Source organism: Nuphar pumila, chromosome 17 (genome assembly GCF_984573655.1).
Source record: "Nuphar pumila chromosome 17, dmNupPumi1.hap1.1, whole genome shotgun sequence".
Taxonomy (NCBI): Eukaryota; Viridiplantae; Streptophyta; class Magnoliopsida; order Nymphaeales; family Nymphaeaceae; genus Nuphar; species Nuphar pumila.
This window is the reverse complement of record NC_143265.1, coordinates 39,017,952-39,040,187: the sequence shown is the minus strand read 5'-3', so window position 1 is coordinate 39,040,187 and position 22,236 is coordinate 39,017,952. Positions and strand designations below refer to the sequence as shown.

The following is a 22,236-nucleotide window of genomic DNA, read 5'->3' as shown; positions in this document are numbered from 1 at the left end:
ACGTTGTTGAGTCAGTCCTGCATAACCTTTGTGAAGGTGTCATGGTCGGTATACTACTGAACCGATTGGGAAAGAATCCCATTGATATCCGTACGACTAAGTGAAGCTCGGAGAGCTGTCCTTAGATTCGTAGGATACGGATGTGCCAAGCATAAAGGCTTGAGCTAGACATCCATTCGTGACTCTAAGGAAGTCAAGGCTAAGTCGTAGAGACTTGAGAGGTTATTCTAACTCACAGCCCTGAAGAGGCTTATGCGAAGTCATGACGACTTGCGTGGATGTTCAACTCATAGCCCTGATGAGGCTTGTGCGATATACGCTAAGTCATGGAGGCTTGAGCGTCGTATTACGAACTGCGACCCTGAGTGGTCTATGCATTTACTTGAGTTGAATAGATAGGTGTTTGCCTACTTACCAGACCATCAGTGGTTCTGACCCCGTTTAATGGGGATTTCAGGTGTTGAACCTGCGTGGCCATATGCGGAGCAAGGCGGCATCAAGTTCCAGGGTTTCTCTAGACAGAGTTGTACTGCTTCCTTTTTATTGAACCTTCACTGCTTTTCTAAGCAGTAATGTTGTAATAAACATGTGCTTTCGATAAAATGGAACACTTTAGTGGTCAATGAGTTGCTTGGCCACATACCTGCAACGTGCTCGGAGTTTTCTAAAACCGACGACTCATTATCGTCTTATTCCGCTGCTAAAAGCTTTTCTAAGTTCCGCTGCAAAGAAAAAAAAAAGAAATCCATGAAAATTTTAACTTAGCTTTGTTTTGAAAATCCGGGGCGTTACAGTTATACCGGGAGAAAGTGTAGCTACACAACATAGAGTCTTAATTTTAGATCTTAAAATTAGAAAATGTCACAAAAGGGATAGACATAGGATAGATCCTAGAATTAAGTGGTGGGCACTGAAAGGAGCTAAACAAGGAATGTTTGTAGAACAGGTAGCTAAGGAAGCTAATTGGTGTCTCGAGGAGGATGTAGAATCAATGTGGAATAAGATAGCTGGTTGCATGCGAAATGTGGCGAAGGAGGTTTTGGGTGAGTCTAAAGGCAGTGCACCGCTAGGTAAGGATACATCATGGTGGAACGAAGATGTCAAATTAGCTATTAAGGTTAAAAGAGAGTGTTATAGAAATCTAAGTAAGAGTCGTGATAATGAGAATTTGGAGAAGTATATGGTAGCAAAGAAGGAAGCTAAAAAAGTAGTTCGAAACGCGAGGGATAAGGTATATAAGGAGGTCTATGACAAGTTGGATACCAAGGAGGGTGAAAAAGATATTTATAGGCTTGCAAAGATGAGAGATATGAAATCGAGGGATCTGGGTATGGTTAGATGTATCAAAGATGCAACGCAAAGGGTTTTAGTTAAAGATTAGGAGATTAAGGAGAGATAGAAAGATTATTTTGACAAGCTATTTAATGGAAGGCATGCCCAGGATCTTGGAGACTTCTCCATTCCTTTTCATGAGATAAATCGTGACTTCATGCACAAGATTCAAAAGAAAGAAATTGCAGAGGCTTTGAAGAAAATGCAATCCAGAAAGGTAGTTGGCCCGGATGGTATACCTATCGAGGCTTGAAAATGCTTGGGTGAGAAAGGTTTAGTATGGTTGGCAAATCTTTTTAACAAGATTTGGCGGACAAATAAGATGCCTAATGAGTGGAGGAAGAGTACTTTGGTGCCTCTCTATAAGAATAATGGTGATATACAAGATTGCAAAAATTATCATGGTATAAAACTCATGAGTCATACTATGAAACTTTGGGAGAGGGTGATTGAGTATAGGTTGAGGAAGGTTGCCATGATATCAGAGAATCAATTTGGTTTTACGCTTGGAAGATCAACTATGGAAGCTATACATCTTCTTAGACAACTTATTGAGAAATATAGAGAGGGGAACAAAAATTTGCATATGGTTTTTATTGATTTAGAGAAGGCATACGATAGAGTACCTAGGGATGTTCTCTGATGGATAATGATGAAGAAAGGTATCTCTCTCAAGTACATTAGTATAATTAAAGATATATACGAAGGAGTAGTAATCAATGTCCGCACTTATGGAGGGGTGACAAGCAATTTTCCTATAGCAGTTGGGTTACATCAAGGATCTGCATTAAGCCCTTTCCTTTTTGCTATAGTGATAGATGAACTTACGAGATCAATTCAAGAAAATGTGTCATGGTGTATGTTGTTTGCTGATGATATTGTTTTGATTGATGAGTCTAGAGCTGAGGTTAATGCTAAGTTAGAATTATGGAGACAGACTTTGGAAGCAAGATATTTTACGTTGAGTAAGAGTAAGACAGAATATATGGAATGTCGGTTTAGTAAGCAACGAAGTAGTGATGAGAGTGTAGTGAAGCTTGGTGAGCAAGAAATAGCGGTGGATGACTATTTCAAATATTTGGGATCTATCATTCAAAAAAATGGAGAAATTGATGGAGATGTAAATCATAGGATTAAGGTTGGGTGGATGAAATGAAAAAGTGCAACTGGAGTGTTGTGCGATCGTAGAATGCCATTGCGATTGAAGGGAAAGTTTTATAGGACGACAATTAGACCCGATTTACTATATGGTACGGAATGTTGGGTTGCCAAGAGACATCATTTTCAAAAAATGAGTGTAACTGAGATGTGTATGCTTCGATGGATGTGTGGAAAGACACTAAAAGATAAGATTCGGAATGAGGAAATACGTAATAAGGTAGGTGTTGCATCCATTGAAAATAAGATGAGTGAGAATCGGTTTGGGCATATTCGGCGAAGGCCTAATGATGCTCCGGTTAGAAGGATGGAGAAATGGGAAAATCTATTAGCTAAAAGAGGTTGGGGTATGCCTAAGAAGACTTGGATGGAGATGATAAGAAAGGATATGAATGCTTTGAACCTCACTGAGGACATGACATTGGATAGAAATGAGTGGAGGAGAAGGATTCATGTGGAGGACCCAAAATGATTTTCTTTTTGGTTCATATCGCCGACCTCAATTGTTTGGGATGAAGGTGTTGTTGTTGTTGTTGTTTACAATGATACTTACAGTTGATCTCTTTAACAAAAACAACAATTCTAACAAAAATGATTCTAACCACTGTACCATAAAGGTTTTTTGTGGTGGGTTGTTTTTTAAATTAATTTATATATTTAGATTGTGATAAGTCAATCAACCCAACAATTTACAAGTATGATCTAAATGCTTAATTTTTATATGAATAAACTTTTGAATCTTTTGATTATGACAGATTGTTTGTTAGGTTTTTATAAGATTTAAAAACAGCGGTCTATAATTTAAGAAATAATCAATGCTTTAAAAATCATACTTTTTATCAAAAAACATAATCCAAGTGTCATTTTTTTTTAGCAAATCAACCATGCTGAACACATGCAACGTTAGATTTAAAATGAAGAACTTGAAACCCCTATTTAATGGTGATAGGTTCGCGATACACTCAAAAAGTGGTAGGCAACTACCACTTTTCCCAACTCTATATAGGCTCAAAATTAAGTGGATTAAGTTGTTAGATCTAAATGAAAACCATAAAACATGCATAGTTACTATCGTGGCATTAGTTAATTAATCTTGATTCTTGAATTAGTAAAACTTTTGTCAACTATTTGTAACCACATCGGCTATTGGGTCAAATGAAAATGTATTTAGTTTGTGTTCAAATATTTATCGGTTTAACTATTAAGGAACCAAACAGACTCATTGCATTATAGTGGGTCCAGTAATTGTTTGGTTAATTGGCTTATCATAATCTAAATATATAATTTAAAAAAAAAATTAACTAATAGTAAGTAAACTTTATGGTGTAATGGTCAGAGTTGTTTTTGTTAAAGGAGGTCAACAGTTCAAGTATCATTGTAGGCAATAAATTTTTTTCTAAATACATTTACTTGACCACAGGCACGGTTCAGATGATTCAAAAGTTGTTCCTACTAAACAAACCATTACATCTATAAGGTTAAATTCCAAAAAACTATCAAAAATAGAAAATTTAGATTGTCCGCACCCTCCTACTATTAGGAGAAACCAACCACTCTAGATATTTCAATATTTGTTTTGAAAACTGACCTTATAAATGTGATCAACATGGTTTGTTTAATCGGAATAATCTTTTGAATAATCCAATTATGACATGTTTTTATAAGGTTTCAAAATCGATGTCTCAATTTTTTTAAATCATACTCTTTGTCAAAGAAGTATAATCAAATGGTTGATTCCTGTTCAGCAACTATCACTAAAGAGATCAATATGAAGCACCAACTTAACTTTGTTCTTCTTAGAGAGGAGAGTCTTTGGAGACAAAAGTCACGTACGATTTGGTTAAAAGAGGGTGATTACAATTCCAAAATCTTCATGGCTTCGATTATGACCTCGAGATTGAGAAACCATTGTGTTTTCACTAGAGATGACTTGTGCTATGATATTTTGAGCAAGGATGAAGATAAGAATTTAGCATTAGCAGTTTCAGCGCAGAGGAGGTTCGCATGGTAGTATTTCAAATAGGAGGTGACAAAGCCCTTGAGCAAGATGATTTTTTGGTAATTTTTTTCTTATAAATTCGAGATATTGTAAGTATGAATATACTAAAGTTCAAGATTTTTTCATGAAAGGGGAGATTGTTAAACATATTAATGAAATGAATATTATCTTTATTACAATGCAAGAGAGTGCAATTGAGCTTACACATATGCTCCATATCTCATTATGTAATGTTCTTTACAAGATCATTGTTAAATTCATGGTTAACCTTATGCATAGTATCCTTTCACATCATCTCCCAATCTCAAGGGGTCTGCGCAAAAAGCGCTCATCACCTTCATATGAGGTTTCTATCTCGCCATTATTGATCTTTAGCGGCAATATCTAGCTGCCAGAGAACCTCATCATTATAGATCAATAATGGAGAGATTTGGCTCCCGCTATTATAGGATTTTACTCTATAACGGTGACAATTATGTCACTTATATAAAGTGACATCTATAAAAAGGGCTCAACGGGCCCTTTTTATATTCTCTCTCTCTCTCTCTCTCTTGTCTAAGTATAAAAAAGAGCAAAAGAGAGAGGGTTTAACATTATAGAGTCTTGCTCATGTTGCTTCTTTGGAGTCCTCTTTAGGTAAGAGAGAGAGCGAGTGTGCATTTGTATAGAGAGCTAAACCCTAACTTTTTATTTTCATCACTTTTGCAATATTTGCTTTTGTTTGTGCTTCTCTCTAGATAACCATCATTTTAGGGTTTGCATATCGATTTTTTTATTTTTATGTTTTTGGGGCATTTCATGGGTTTGTGTTTTTTGCCTTGCTTTGTTAGCTTGTGAGTGTTTGTTTCTTTACCCCTTCTATTGATGAGTCTGATGTGATTAAGAGTGCTAAGATCATCCCTTTTTGTTGTCGATTTTGGTTTTTTGATCAAAACGTTTGCTTTATGTGAATTGGAACCATTTACGCGATTGGTCTAAGTTGCATTTTCGATCAGAGTCTTGAGTTTCATCTCGAGGTCAATGTCTGCAGTCTCGATTTTACGTTCTCTACCTCTTGTTTCTTTTTTTATTTGTGTTTGTTGATTTTTAGTTTCAGTCACGACTTTCTTCTATTTGAATTCAACAAGTTGATGTATCTCCTCTTTTTTTTATTTGAGCATGAACATTGGCTTTCTTTTACTCATGTTTCATTGAGATTAGGGCTAGTAAAATGATTCAATTTTTCCCCTTTTTCTTCTCTGTTTGTGGTTTAAAAATGCGTCAGTTACTAAATTCACCATATTAGTTTTCAAGTGTGCCTTCTCGAAGCACTTATTTGGTTTTTTTTTCTTCTATTGTTTTGACATTTTCATTGGCACCGATGCAAAATCGTGAAAATCTAAATTTTATTGGTGATGGAAGTGTTATTTTAATAAATCACACTCTTAAGTAGTGAGTATTTGTTGTTTAAGAGAGTTTTGTTTAAAGATATCATATTTTGAAGTAGTAAGTGTTTGTTGTTGTGTTACTTGTGAGTTATGACCTTTTAAGCAGGCCTTTTTCTTGTCTTTTTTGTGCAACTATGTTTTGCTTGTACACTTTTAAGGTTCATGGCTGATCTTTGTTCATTCACTGAAAGTGTGTAGCTATTCGCTAAATCAAACCCTTTTGAGTCTTTTTAGAAGTAATCACATTTTCCATCATTAGCTTGAATGGGGTTGATTTTTTAGTGCTTTGTTTGATTGTCGCCAAATTTATTGCTTTATTTATGTGATATAAAGTTCTTTTTATTTCTCGTGAATAGGAAGTCTTGTTTGTCAATGTCTATAAGTCTCAGTGACGAGTATAAGTGGATTTCTTGTCTTGTCAATAGGAGTTAATTAGATGTCTTGAAGAAAAAGGAGTTGTGTGACCATTTTTCATAATTTTATGATACATAAAAGCATAAATAAATTGGATTTTATTGTTTAATAATAAAAGATTGGCAATTACAAAGTTTATTTGTAGGGATTTATAATCATTATAATTATTCTTGTGCAAGAAGATTTTGGATGGTTTAGGGTTGTAGGTGTACATACACTTTCACTTGATTGAGTGAGCAGAGAGGGCTGATATAATTATGGCAAAATTATCATTTCTTCTAGGGTTTTGATTTCATCCAATAGATATAGAGTTGGTTTGTTTTTACTTGAAAAGAAAGATCTATCAGAAGCTGATTAAATCTGATGTTATTTCAGAGCTTGACATCTACAAGTTTGTGCCTTGGGATCTTCCAGGTATTGGCATTTATCCTCTTCATAATTACATGCCTCCTTGTTTTGTTGTAATTTCATTTCATGATACAAAGATGAAGATGTTTTCTGTGGCTTTCTATATTTTGTTTCTAAAAGTTATTGATTTTTTCCAATAGTGGGTAGCCCGCGAAGATTGTATATTTCTATAAGTGCATTGTCCAAGACCAGGCAGACCATCCATCTAAGGTGATAACTCCTTATGAGGTTGTACATTTTTCAGACTAGGTGATCTGACATGGATCTTGTGAATATTTATATGATTAAATGAAATGTTATGATGAATTGTGATGATCTTCTAAATTGATTGAGATAGCCAGTTATGAATATATAGATTTAACTCTTCTGTTGTAGCATGATTATATACTGAACTCAGATGTGAGAATCAAATTCTTATTGATTTTAGATCTTGATATGAGGTTATGATTGTGACGCTTATGTTAGCGTATAGGTGAATGACACATCACGCCTATAAATATCTAATTTTGACTTATTAGGTGAATGATACATCACACCTACATAGTTTCATTGCAAATGATTGCATTATAATTATTTGAGTGAATATATCACACTTATGTATCACGATTGATGTATATCATGAATATCTAACTAAATTACTTAGAAGGTATGTGTGTGTGTTTCACGCTGGAATGGTCAAATGTGATTTGACTTATTATTTATAATAATTATGAATGCATATGAAAAATATGCAATGATCTGAATGTCTTAGATGTATATATATATATATATATATATATATATATATATATATATATATATATATATATATATATATATATATATATATATATATATATATATATTTATGTGATGACTTATATGACTTGAATTCATATAAATTATGCTTTATTATGTGAGCTAAGATTGAATAGAATATTAAGTGATGAAATGTTTTTAAATGCTTTATGTCCGAATGTTAAAAATAAATGACTCATAGGACGTTGTTTCTTTGTCTATCACTTAACGATTGATGAATAATATATCATGTCTTTACCTTTAAATGCTTGATATATTTTCTTTAAGTTTGAGTTTGGGTTGCTTTATCAGACTTTAGTGAGTCTAGCCTCATTTTATGGGGGATAGGTAATGCAGGTAAAGTATGATGAGTAGTTGGAGTGAAGGACTGGTCGAGCTGCATCCTTCAAGGTCCACTCAAGATCTTGGTAGACATTATCTTTTCATTTTAAGTACTTGATCATGTAAAGACTGAATTATTATTTTATATTCTGATTTAAAATGAAATTAAAACTCTTCATATTTCAGTCTTATATTATACGTGGTTTGAAATGTGTATATCCTGTATATTTTGATTTGATTGTTATCTTTAGTGTAACCCTACCCAAAGTTTTAACCATTTTTTATTTGATTTACTCATACTTATAAAAAAAAATGGTTTAAACAATAATTAAGGTTAAAATTTTGAGGGCGTTATAAATGGTATCAAAGCAGTTTGGTAATAGTGACCACGAGATGCGAGTAAGATGACCTTCGCAGGTATGATATCCGTTTGTTAATCTTGTTGATGCACATATATGAAATGTGTCAATATTAAATGTAAAAAACCTGTTTGATATGATATTTGAAATATTATTGATGTGAACTTAGAAATATGCCTAAGACTCATATTTATTGTGTGATTTTTTCTTTGCCAGATGGTTTGAGTATGAAGGGTCAATGACCTAATGAATACTCTCCCCTATTTGAATGATTATATAAATTTTGAGAACAAAATTATTTTTAAGGGGGGTAGAATGTAAAACTTGTAATTTTTGGATATTATTAATAAATAAATAATTTATTTTTATCTTCGAGTTAGAAATGTGTTTCTATTGTTTAAATATCATTTATTGGTGTTTACATGCTCAATTACTCATTTATACCGAACAAGGGTAAAATTGGTATTTTTAAAACTATTTCAGATATTTAACAATCAATTATATTACTTCTGATCAAAAACATATTTTTAAGAGTTTTGTAAAATATTGGTGTGATATCATTGAATTTTGAAATTTACTAGATGAATTTAGCAAGTTAAAAATCTTAATTTTTAACCAAAGGGGCATTCTGATCATTTTAATCAAAAGTACTATTTAAAATATTTAATCTATGTTTTACAGTAACCAAATTTAATGAGATGGAGATGTTGGTGTTTATAGTGTTTTCTGCTCAGCAGTTAATATTTATTGGTGGTCCACCCTATCTTTCTGGATTCTTGAGAATTTTATATTTTTAGAGCTTTTGGCAATTTTGATCATGCACTAAGTGTTCGGTGCATCGTTGCTTGAGTGGTCTTTGCAGATTTCGAAACCCCTCGATCTTTTAGTTTCGATTTGTTGTTCTTCACATTATTAAAGTAAGTTTTCTTAACTGAACTTGTAGAGAGCATGTTTAGGCACTAATTGTGTAAGCATAATGTTGTACTAAATACTTCGCTGAATTGCAAGTACAAGTTATACGCAACAGCGCACATAGTTGTGGATATCTAGGGGTGCTATGGTTTACTATATGTTTAACCAATTTGAGTGCATGATATATTAAAAATATGATACTTATGCTAATTATCAAAACAACTATAAGCTAATGTGTATTGAATGTAATGCAATGCGAAATGCAAATCGAGTAAATGCTCGTAGTAAGTACGTGGTGCAAATGCATCACTCAATAAATTTATTTTTATTATATACAACACTTTCCTACTCACACACACCACTTAGTTGTAGATATCTAGGACTGTTGTGATTATAGTTCGAAGATCATGCTAAGTATGATTTAAATGTATGAGAATAGAAGTGATTTTCTTATCATAGTTCAGAGATCATGCTCGTCATGATTTTAGATAGTGGAATATGAAGTGTGCTTGTTGCAAGTACATGTTTGAGCATGTATTTGTGTGAATGAATTGTTGCATAAATTGATGTATTTGACATGACCATATTAAATGCTAGTATGAAATAACAATTGTGTAATCATGCATGAAAGCATGATCGATAGAATCATGTTCATGATAGGATTATGCAAATATCGTTATGCATGGACTGATACGTCTCGTGCTCTCATGAACAAACCATGATTTATGTGAATGCTATATATATATATATGTGTGTGTGTGTGTGTGTGTGTGTGACACATTATGCATGAAATGTTTGCTTTGCATATTGATTCATGTGGTGAAACAATGATATATGACTTGAAAACTATGTACATAACTCAAACTACATAAGAGTTACGAATGTTGAGGTTTAATTGCTTCATATTATGAAATATGCATGACGTATGCATGCATAGAACTCATATTTTGTTTACGCATGCTTTGAGGTTCAATTTACGAAATGCAATGTTTCTTGTGGCGATGATATGATGCGTAAGATAATTTGCTTCTGTATGATATGACTTAAATGACACATGATATGAAATTATGAATGCATACGATGAATGTTTAAGTTAAATAGTGAACTATGGTTCATAAAACCTTATTGGTTAAATATGTGATTTTATGATTTAAGTACTATATGAAGTGATGTATGATGTGATGCATACTGATTGTATACATGTTTGTGCCCGTGTTGATGGTTATCGACCTTGAGAGTGGTCAATTGTATTGATGCATGTATCACAATAGTTTTCACTGGATATGATACTCATTGAGGAATTGTTCCCAAAGGATTCCCTGTGAGGGTGTGCATGACCAGCTCAAGTAATACAACTAAAGTGGTAAGTCTCTGTGAGAAAGTGTATTGTCCAAGAGCGGGTAGCCCGCAAAGACGGTATATTCCTATAAAGAAGTGCATTGTTCAATATCAGGCAAACCATCTGTCTAGGGCGGTAACTCCTTGTGAGGTTGTACATTTCCCAGATCATGCGATCTGGCGTGGATCTTATGAATATTTATATGATTAAATAAAATGTTATGATGAATTGTAATGATCTTTTGAGTTGATTGAGATAGCCAGTTATGAATTTATAGATTTGGTTTTTCTATTATAGCATGATTATATATTGAACTCATATATGAGAATCAGATTTTAATTGATTTTAGATCTTGATATGAGGTTATAATTGTGACGCTTATATTAGCATATAGGTGAATGACACATCACACCTATAAATGATTAGTTTTGACTTATTAGGTGAATGATACATCACGCCTATATAGTTTCATTGCAAATGATTGCATTATGATTGTTTGAATAAATATATCACACTTATGTATCATGATTGATGTGTATCATGAATATCTAACTAAATTACTTAGAAGATATGTGTGTATGTTTCACATTGAAATGATCAAATATGATTTGACTTATTATTTATAACAATTATGAATGCATATGAAAATGATGCAATGATCTGAATGTTTTAGATGTATATATATATATATATATATATATATATATATATATATATATATATATATATATATATATATATATATATATATATATATATATATATATATATATATATATGATGACTTGTATGACTTGAATGCATATAGATTATGCTTTATTATGTGAGTTACGATTGAATAGAATATAAGTGATGAAATGCTTTTAAATGTTTTATATTCGAATGCTTAAAATGGATGACTCATAAGACATTGTTCTCTTGTCTCTCACTTGACGATTGATGAATAATATATCATGGGGGTTGTTTGATATGCTTTATATTCGAATGATTAAAATGGATGACTCATAAGACCTTTAAATGCTTGATATGTTTTCTTTAAGTTTGAGTTTTGGTTGTTTTACTAGACTTTATCAAGTCTGACCTCGTTTTATGGAGAACAGGTAATGCAGGTAAAGTATAATGAGTAGTTGGAGTGAAGGACTGGTCGAGCTGCATCCTCGAGGGTCCGCTCTTACCTTGCAAACTTGGTAGATATTATCTTTTCATTTTAAGTACTTGATCATGTAGAGACTAAACTATTATTTTTATACTCTGATTTGAAATAAAATTAAAACTCTTCATATTTTAGTCTTATATTGTATGTAGTTTAAAATATGTATATCGTGTATATTTTGATTTGATTGTTATCTTTAGTGTAACCCGGTCCAAAGTTTTAACCGCTATTGAAAATTGTTTCCTTATTATAAGATCTGATTTACTTATACTTGTCAAAAAAATTTGGTCTCGAAATTTTAATATTTGAACAATAATTAAGGTTAAAATTTTGGGGGCGTTTATATATATATATATATATATATATATATATATATATATATGTGTGTGTGTGTGTGTGTGTGTGTGTTGTGTATGATTTGTACTTGTATTATAATATATTATATATATATTGTATATTATCAAAATTTTAAAAACATAAAAAAAATGCTTTTAGGAAATGAGCTAACTCATGATTGGCTTGTAAAGCTCCACTTGTAATGAGCTTGGGTTCAACTCAAGCTCATGAGTCGAGCCTCATCAAGGGTGCACCCTGAACAACCCAAGCTAGGCACGTTGGGCTCATTTAACAATCAACAACTCTACCTAATAGTCTATCTGCTTATATGGGTTTTGAGTGTTATGAAACAAATCCAAATCATGTACTTTATCTAAAAAGACCATGTCATGTGTATATAAGAGTAAAATAAACAAAAAGGAAAAAAATGGAGCTGGCAAGATAGGGATGCGAGTCTCTTTGTTGCATTGCATTTGTTCTTTCTGGTTCTGCCTATGGTTGCTCCTATGCATTAAAATTGTTTGCATAATTGGGCGGTTTTAAATTTAAAAAAAATACTAATTCTAGTGCTATTAATCACCACCAAATTATATGTAGTATCCCCAACAAATGTTTTATTTTATAGGAACTGTAAAGTCTGATAAACCCCTGGAAGTTTCATAATATTTGATATCCACTTATTGAATGAGACATTAAGTACATATATAACCATTAAAGACAAGACTGATTTATTGCTTTTAATAAAGCTCTTTGGCCAAATAACTCTTTTTTTGTCTAGCTTTTTTAGAAATAGATTTTGAAGAGAAAGTCTACTTTATGAAATATATTTAGTCCCACATTGAACATTTTTTATAAACATATTGGGTTTAAAATGTATAGAGTTGATTTAGAGGGCAAGGGAGACTTGTCAATTTAACCTTGAACGGTGAATAATTTACTTAAGTAAAGAGTAATTCCAGTGAAATATGTTAAATCTTTGTCAAATTTTGGTAGATTCCCAACCAAGTGACTCGGGTCAACTTCAATGAGAAGAACGAGTAATTGGAGCAATTAAGTGAATACTAAAAAATATACGAAGACAGAAAGTATCTTTGTGTCTCATTTTGATGTAAGTGCTGAAAAACCTATGATATGAGGATGCGTCTCATGACTCTTAATGAGATTTATAGGCCAAGTTGGTTCAAATAGTTTAAACATGTTTTCATTTTTAACACTCACCTATGAATGTAAAAGGCTGGGTCTTTTTTCATGAGGTTATCTCTAGAGCACTCACGAAGTGAGATCCAGCATAGAACCCTTAATATGTACAACCTCTATATATTGGTAACATATATGGTTACTTGAAAGAAATGCTTGTGTGAATGAGCCTCAAAAGTCTATAATGAGACTAAGTTCAAAGCTTAGCTACTTAGTTTTTTAAACTATTTAAATCTTGTTCACACTAAGTGAAGGTTCAAACCCAAAAAGTACCTCCATTTATGCATATGACTTTCATGAACTTCATGTTCTGCTTTTTATAATTTTGACCAACCTTAAAGATTATTGTTGGTTGGTTCAAAATTATAGCTTTTTTGAACCAGGCACTTTGGCCAAATAACTTTGTCTTTGCTTATTTTTTGGGAAATAGTTTTTGGAAGGAAAGTCTAGTTTATGGAAAATGTTTAGTCTCACATTGAACATTTTTGAGAAACACATTTGTTTAAAATGTGTAGAGTTGACTTAGAGGGCAACACTTTCAAGGGGATTGTCAATTAAACTTTAAACTTTGAACCTTGGACTAGGATTTGTATTTGGCTCGCTCGATTCGGTTTTGGTCTTTAGTGTGACTTTGATCAATCTTTTTATCACTTATTTTGGATAATTTTGTACCTCATAAAACCTTTTAAAAAGCTTTTATTTTTTTTTCAAATGGTTTGGTAGTTGACTAGGGCAATCAAAGGTTGTTTTTGACCTATCTAGGAAGTGACACCTAACCTTAATGTCTAGCATTAAATATTCTTGGATATGTTGAGATGATAGTGTGTGGATGAAGCTCATTTGAGTGGCCGTTTAAGGCCTTAAATGGGTGAATACTATCTGCTTGAGCATTAATGAGTGCATGCTACCTGTTTGGTCTTTATGAGTCCATGCAAATGGTCTGAAGGATCGTTTTGCTAAGGCCTATATATACATATGCCTCATATCATGGCATCTACAAGTCTATGATTTCCTACTCTTCTTCTTCATGTTATCTCTCTTTTCACTTTCTTCATTTCTTTGCTTTCTCTTCAAAGTTGTTAAGGGTAGCCGTGTCGTGGTGGTTAGTCTACTCAGTGCTAGAAGTAGCTGGTATTGCACGTTATGTATATGCTTGGTTGTATCTTAAAAGCGAGGTTGTTTCCAACTCTACTGCATTCGAATTCAACCCTGGTAAGACAATTGTTGCTTTTAAGAAAGTGTCATTGTTGCACGCCTCTAAGATTTTAGTTCCAACCTATTGTGAAGAAAATTTTAACAGTTGTTTGAAGCATTATGATAGACCGTTAGAATGATTAACAAAGTTGCTTGTCAATAACTTTTTTATTTTTATTTTGACCCTCAATTGTTAGATTGTTGGAGGCAATAGAGCATGTCCATGATTGTTTGTGGAAAATCCAACCACCCCAGGCCTGTTCATTACTGCCAATAGTTGAAATTTTGAAATTCAGGGATCTGAGATTTTCCTTTGACATCCTAAACTTGCCCTAATAGGGTTACAACAGATTCTCACTGCCTTCTGTTATAAGATTTAAATCTCATAACCAACTCTCTTTAATAGATTCAAGCTATTTTGCTCTAGCCACAGAACTTTTTTTGACCTTCATCCTTGTCAATTTCCACAAGAATGTTTCATAATGGATCCATAGAATCAAGATCCAAAATCGTGGTAAGTTTGAATTTTTGCACGTGACACAGGTGTATAAAATCAAAGGGTGAATGGGTAGCATGGAAGGCACTCAAACATAAAAAAGGATACCGCACATGATTCTTGCCGTCTCAATTTGAACACTTCCATGCTACAATAAATTTGTAATCAAGATTTCATGGTATAATAAAGAGATGAATTGGTAACTCTTAGAATCATGTTGCTTTTTTTCTTAAGCAAATCTCTCTCTCTCTCCATGAATATATTGAGCAGTCACAGGCATGTCTTGTAGCATAATCCTAACCAACGAGATGTGGCGTGGGATAATGCTAGGAATTTTAAAGTTATATTGTCTTCCAAAGACTGCGAGATTTCATAGTTCATGAACAATTGCCAAAGAGGCAGAGAGAGAGAGAGAATATTGATATACTAAATCTTGGTAGTGATTTATGTGAAAAGATCAGGTGCAATATGATTGCACAGATATTTGTGCATTAAGCACCTGATCACCCTCCATTTGGGGACAGGGCCTGTCAGTTGTGGGGCCAAGGCCTGATGGAGGGCAATCAAGTGCTTAATGCCCAAATTTTGTGCCATGTGATTGCACTTGATCCAGACTCGTGATTTATGCTTTAAAAGATCTTTTCATGATTCTTTGTGACAAAAAAAACGAAAGAACGGAAAGAAAGGATTTAAAGGAAACAAAGGAGAGGTCTAGATAAACGAGAAAAAGGGTGAAGAGGATTTTGAATGGTGATGTGGAGAAGCTTGTAGGAGGTTTTGTTTGAACGGCATAGAATTAGACCGAGAAAAAAACACCAATGAGAGAGAGGAACAAAAAGAAAGTGAATACAAGCATGAGCAAATAAAGAAAAGCATAAAGAGAACGCATTCAGCACAAAAAACTAAGGATTGATGTTTTTTGTGTGCATTGATTCAAGAGCTACTAGGATCAAAGCAGAGAATTCTAAAGTAAGAGAGATCATCAAATTTGGTATAAAGCGTGTGCCTTGGTTCCCCTGCACAGCACTCTCTGGGTTCCTTGCAATAGTAGGAAGCAATCAAAACCCAATGCCCCATTATGGCCTGTGGATGGCTCATTCAACACCACCACAACAGTGGGTCAAGTACCCTACCAGAAAAAAAAACATATATATATATATATATATATATATATATATATATATATATATATATATATATATATATATATATATATATATATATATTAATCAAATAAAGATGGTCTCTCCCTTAACCTTTTCAAAATGACAAAAATAACCCTCACTAGGAAAAAGCAGGAAATTTGGTTGGTCCTCCACCAAATTTAGGAATCTTTTATTGGTTTTCTTCTATTGTGAGACAACAATGCTTAGCCTTTTTTTTTTTTTGCTTTTTCATTCTTTTAATAAAATAGAAATTGTACTTTCTTTCAAATTACGACTATTCAAAGTACCCAACTACCTGTTTTCAAGTAGCTGGTAAACCAACGGGAGCTCCGCTTGTTTGGTAGGAGCCGTTAGTGCACGTCACCATGTGTTGGGAAGTTGCAAGTTCAAAACCCAATAGTATGCTGTGTAACTGGTGGGGGTTTGCCTAACCCCAGCTTGCCTATCAAAAAAAAAATAGATTGCAGGTAAGATATGATAGCGATAAGGGAAAAAAAAAATCAAAACTGAACGTCTTTTCTTAGTTTATTTTTCCAGAAAATAAGATATTAGAAATATCACCATATCACTGGATATTAGTTGTATATTTATGAGTGAATTGTTAAAAGAGATTTGGATGATGGAGTGCAACTTTATTTTTCTTCATCCACTCTTTTTAATTAAAATGGCTCGTTCTTTTATTTTCTGCTAAAAAAAACAGAAGAGGCCAACCCAGCTGCACTGTTGTCAGCAAGCTCCAAACCAGCCTGATTCGCAAACCCCTGGACCATGGTGTAAGCATAACCTAACCTACACAAGCAACATGGAAAAGCTCGCACTTAAAAATACAGTTAAGCATATATATATATATATATATATATATATATATATATATATATATGTATATATATATGTATATGTATATATATATATATGTATATATATATATATATGTATATATATATATATATATATATGTATATATATAAAGAGGTGACATGGCTGGCCCAGGACATTCCCCAAGAGGAGGAAGACGGTCTTTGTTTATATAGAATATTAAAGAAACAAACAACAGAATCAGTGTAAAGATTCTTAACTTCTCTAGGATGGTGTTCCAATCTCTTTATTCATGTGTGTCAGATCGTTCTAAAAGAGCCCGGCCTTAGAAATTTGCTTAAATTGCTGGCTGATGATTGCTGGCCGAATCCAACATTCTCTGGGTCTTTTTTGGGCCTTGAGCTGTACGCTTTTGAATCAATGTAGTAGAGATAGCAAGCTTAAATCTATAGGATGAGCCTCATTGAGAATAAGCTATCCACAATTGGTTAATGCATCCTGTGCTCTCATCAGAAACCATGGTTTCCTTTACCAACGGCCTGCTCATCCTCTTTATCTGCCTCGGATTCTTTGGCCTTCAACTAGGAAATGCATATGGTTTGACAAGCAGAAACCTTGCCCTCCGGCTGAATGAAGTATTAGTTACAACTGCGAGGATCTTGCAAGCTGAAAAGGTTGATCACAATAATATGCTCAACACAAAGAGAACAGGTCCTGCTCCTTTGGCATTTGATCCTAACCAATCAAGCAAAAGAAGAGTTCGAAGAGGGTCTGATCCCATTCACAATAGGTGCTGATCTTTTTGGTAATTTACCACACAGCAAGCAAAAATCAACAAAGCAAAGAAGTTATCTTCAAGCACCACAGAGACCTACAGAAGCTTAGTGGTCTCTCAGTCAGATGATAGAAGTCCTGCAGGTCTTCTGTTGGGTTGGCTACCTTTTCTAAATTTAATTATTTTACAGACTTCTTATAGAGATATATGTACAGGGATGTTATAAGATAACGTTTAAATTGCTAGTGTCTCGCACTGCTGTCAGATCCAAGGAAACAAATGAAAGAGACTCGGTGATGATTGTTGCCTCCACCCACAGTTTACCAAGTTCATGTGTGTTTCTCAATGTAACGAAAAATGCTAGATTGCATTGGCAAGTTAAGTCTTGTTTGTCCTAGTGAAATTCTTTGGCATTGCTCGAGTGTTTACATCAATTATTCTTTTGTTTGTGCATAATGAGGGTAGATTCTTCTTCAGCTAGTTTCAGTAATAACTGCTTGAAGCAGCTTTTCTCTTATGAAATACAGTTCAATTAACAGAAGTGATTTCTCATAGTCTACTCTGTTTCATATATATATATATATATATATATATATATATATATATATATATATATATATATATATATATATATATATATATATATATATATATATATTAGGCATTCATGGAGATTTCATTTACAGAAAAGGCCATGGATATTCAAATGCGCAATCCCCCTTGATTTTTTCTCATTTTCCTTGTAAACCTTCCCATACTGTTTGGATTTGTTTTTTTGCTTTTTCCTTCTGAAAGTTTCCTTCAAATTCCAACAATCTTAGGGACCAGATCAAATCATTGTACATATGGAGTTCTTTATCCTCTTGTAGCATCCTTCTGCCTCTCTCAGCCCAACAAACATATGTTAAGTTGACCTTAGATCAGTGTTACAATCGCAGGAATCAGAAATTTCCAAGGAGATGAGATCAAGCAAGTTGATCTTCGTGATTGGACATTCTCTATGCAATTCTGATGTTCACAGAAAACAGAATTCAAAAGTCTAGAGTTCCTTTAGCACAGACAGCAGTTCATGGTCAATGATTTGCTAAATTTTGAGCCATTATTTGGATTATAACACCAAAGGATGTGTAATGAAGCCAGGTAATCTGTAATGGTTACATATTATATCGGTCAATGGCCATAATAACTACAATCGTTTTCCCATGACAATACATTAGACAAGTAAATTATGCATAGGCCCAGGGAGAGGTCTTAGACTTGGAATTTTACCCCCTGCATGGTAGATCTATGATCTACCTGCCACCAGGAACAGGGTTTCTCCATGTAATAAAAAAAAGTGTATATGCTCTACAATCTTCAGGGGATTGCTGCCCTTTTGACCACCATATGCCCTTTATTCATGATGCCTAGAGAATCTTTTACTCCTGTGATATTTCAAACGGACTGCTGAGATTTTCCTACCAACTGTTGAGATTTTCCTACCAACTTCACCCCAGATCGTTTGAACAGCATCTCCAGGTTGTGATGGGGACTGATACTCAAAGTGACGTGTGACTTCCTTTAACCTTTTCCACATTTTGGTCCACTCTTCTGGTCCAATTCCCCTGAGTAGATTCAGTATAAACCCTGGCTTGACAGCATCTGATGCTTGTATAAATATACAGAATTCAGAGTAATCAAGGATGTCCTCGAACGGGAGTTCAATATCATCACTAATGATCACCGGGATACAGTGACTCACAATTGCATCGAAAAGGCGGTTGGATGAAGGGGTATCACCTGCGATATTCAAGCAAAATTTGGAAGAGGTCATTCCCTGACCAGCTTTCTTGATTCCATTCCCTTGAGCACTTCCAGAAGTAAAGTGGACATCCTTCTCACTTTGGAGTAGATGGTAGAGTTCTTGACGGATTATTCCTCCCTGAAACAGAAAGCAGTCAGATTTTGTTTAGTATGATCATGGAAACAGAAACTTCTAAGTAATAAAAGCACAGAATGCTAGCTAATCTCAAAGAGATTAAGGGAATCAGATGCCAGGCATGAGATGGATGAAAGAACAATGACGAGTGGCCATTTGATGAAATACTATTCTCACTATTGCAGAATAATGTTGATACTTAAAGCCAAAACAACAGCCGTACGTAATAGTATCATGATCATGAGAATATCCATTTTCTTTATATATTCTAGAAGGATCGACATTCTCATCAGAGAACCTCACCAACAAACAAAATTCTTAGAGAATCATAGTGTCATATTGATTGACTTTTATCATCTCTGTTTATCAGAACATCCCACCAAAATTTATCATGTGCTAATTTATTCTGAAAACCTGGTGCCAGTCTCAACAACTAAAGAAGGTAGAATATGCTGGTCCACACAGATTAATAAGTTCTAATACGGCCTCAGCTACTCAAGTCAACAAAACCCTTTCTGCACGCTTTGACTCATTCCAACCCATACAATTGTGTTTGAAAGTGATTCGGCACTGGCCCAGTCATTGAACTGTATTAGCAAGTTGCTATTGTGATTGGAGATTGAACTCAAGATTTCATGTTTGTAGCACCCTATGATTCTTGAATTTTCTCAGCTTCCTGTGATCGCAAATCACAATCACAAAACTTTCGCATGTTTAGTGAAATATGAGAAAGTGCAAGTTGTGATTGTGATTCTTCCTTGAGAATGATTCTCCCTTGAATCATGTGAAAGTTGGTCACAAGACGAACCTTGTGACCAACAAATATAGCTTTTGGATTTGCAGTTGTGATTGCTCCTCACCTACCAAAACAAATGTGCCCGTCATTAATTTATGGGCATCTGAGGACTCAGTTTGATTTCACTTCAGAGATTTGGTCTTTCATTCTGAGACAGAACCAAAGGGATTAGCTGAGATTCAATTTCCTAGCATACATTTTCACAAACCAAATTTCTTCAAAAAGTAGCACGAGAAAGAGAAATTCAATTAATCATTCAAATTTCAACTGGGAAATACAGAGTTGACTAATCAACGTCAAAAGAATAGCAAACAGACAAACTGATCAATGAAGTTGATCAATAGAATGATTAAGCAAAGCAAATAGAGAAAACCACTCACATCCTTCCTGTAAATTGCACCCTGAAAAAACAACAGCGTGCTTCGCTTTTTGAATGGGAGAGAATCACCAGGAGCAACAGTCCTGACAACATGCCTATAAGGTGCCACAATGTCCTTGTCAAGGTTTGCGATATGGACAGGAAACCTCCCAAAATCAGCAACAACAAATATGGCTGCTCCAAGCTTTTTCCTGGCTTCCAACATGCTATTCGGATGATGCACGATGATCAGATGATCCCTCCCACCTAGCCTCTTCCACTCCTGCCTGCCCATCAAAAATTCCACCAATTTGTCCTGCAACATCCTGTTCTTACTAACTCTTTCTTTCTTGTGTATCTTTGAGTGCCGGTTGTAACTAAGCGACGAGAAGAATGGCACAAAAATCACATCTGCATCGCTTGAATTATCGACTCTAATTGCTGTACAAGGACTAGATGCACTGCTTCGACTACTTGAAGACAACAGATCCAATGTAAGCCAATATTCCACACTGTGCTGAAGATTCAGCCCACCCGGATATGTTGGAATCTTATCACGGATGTCTGGCCATGTTTCCCCGTGTTGTGATTTCCAACCGAGCAAACCAAAATGAAACTCAGGTGGCAAATCATACATAAAGACCTTTGTTAATCCCTGGTTAGGCCCACATGTAACAGAATGAGAAGCATGAGTGATGCTGCTGGACAACTGCTTTTCACCGCTGCTGGGAGCATTCTGCCTGACCAAAAGGGTTGGAGGAAGTGGGGGTTGAGATGTAAAGACTGGTGTGTTATTGTCTGGAGATAAAGTTGGAGGAAGTTGGGGTTGAGACGTAAAAACCGGTGTGTTATTGACCAGAAATAACATGAAAACTGAGTCGGGTACACGTGAATTACTGGATTTCAGAAGAAACAGACAGGAGAGGAACAAAAACACAGAAACAGTGAAGGTGCAGAACAGTAACTTTCTGGTTTCACAGACTGATCCCATGTTTACTGTTGTCTTTATTAATGACGGAAAATGAATTCCTTATACCCAAATTAGAAAATAAGAAAAAAGAAAAACAGAAAAGGACCATTGAATTCTCAATCCATATGACTCAAACTCCATTGGTCCCGAGTGACAAAAGGAAATTCATTCAATAGGTCATAATATCCCTTTATTTTCAAGCATTTCCATAACCGACGTCCCACAAGCATCAATTTTGATGACTACCCATCATAACAAAATGTCTAATAATCATCGTTCTCATCACTAACATCAACAACCCATCATTTTTTTGCCCCTCCAAAAGAAGGAACGTACGAAATTAAACCAAAATCCAAGATCCAAACCCCAACAAAGAAAGAGGTAACAAGGAAGCCTGCACGCAGCAAAACCAGTAATTGTTGCCCGCATTTAATTCATTTTCGAATGAATTTGATTGAACACAGCCGGTGCGATTAAAAAGCATGCAATGATAAGTTTAAAACCCAATTAGAGAATTTGAGAAGGCTCTTCACAGAGAAGGTGCAAAAACAGAGTGGGAGATCAAAAGGGTACCTGAGCAATTAGAGGATCAAC

At 34.3% G+C, this 22,236-nt stretch overlaps 1 protein-coding gene across 1 annotated transcript; it reads right to left on the bottom strand.

Annotated features, from left to right (window-relative positions):
- Nucleotides 1–18,731: 18,731 nt before the first annotated feature.
- On the bottom strand, nt 18,732–21,663 carry LOC149811895 (putative arabinosyltransferase ARAD1). Its single transcript, XM_089992943.1, has 2 exons — nt 20,695–21,663; nt 18,732–19,521 (listed from the first exon to the last, which is right to left on the bottom strand). The coding sequence occupies exons 1-2, from the start codon at nt 21,661–21,663 to the stop codon at nt 18,994–18,996; spliced, it is 1,497 nt and encodes a 498-aa protein (XP_089849069.1). The 3' UTR covers nt 18,732–18,993.
- Between the last annotated feature and the right edge of the window lie 573 nt (nt 21,664–22,236).

Bases quoted from the DNA above. Each gene is read 5' to 3' on its own strand.
- LOC149811895 (XM_089992943.1), bottom strand. From the start codon at position 21,663: ATGGGATCAGTCTGTGAAACCAGAAAGTTACTGTTCTGCACCTTCACT. The intron at 19,522-20,694 runs GTGAGTGGTTTT...TTTCTGTTTCAG, and splicing joins GTGCAATTTACAGGAAGGAT to GGAGGAATAATCCGTCAAGA.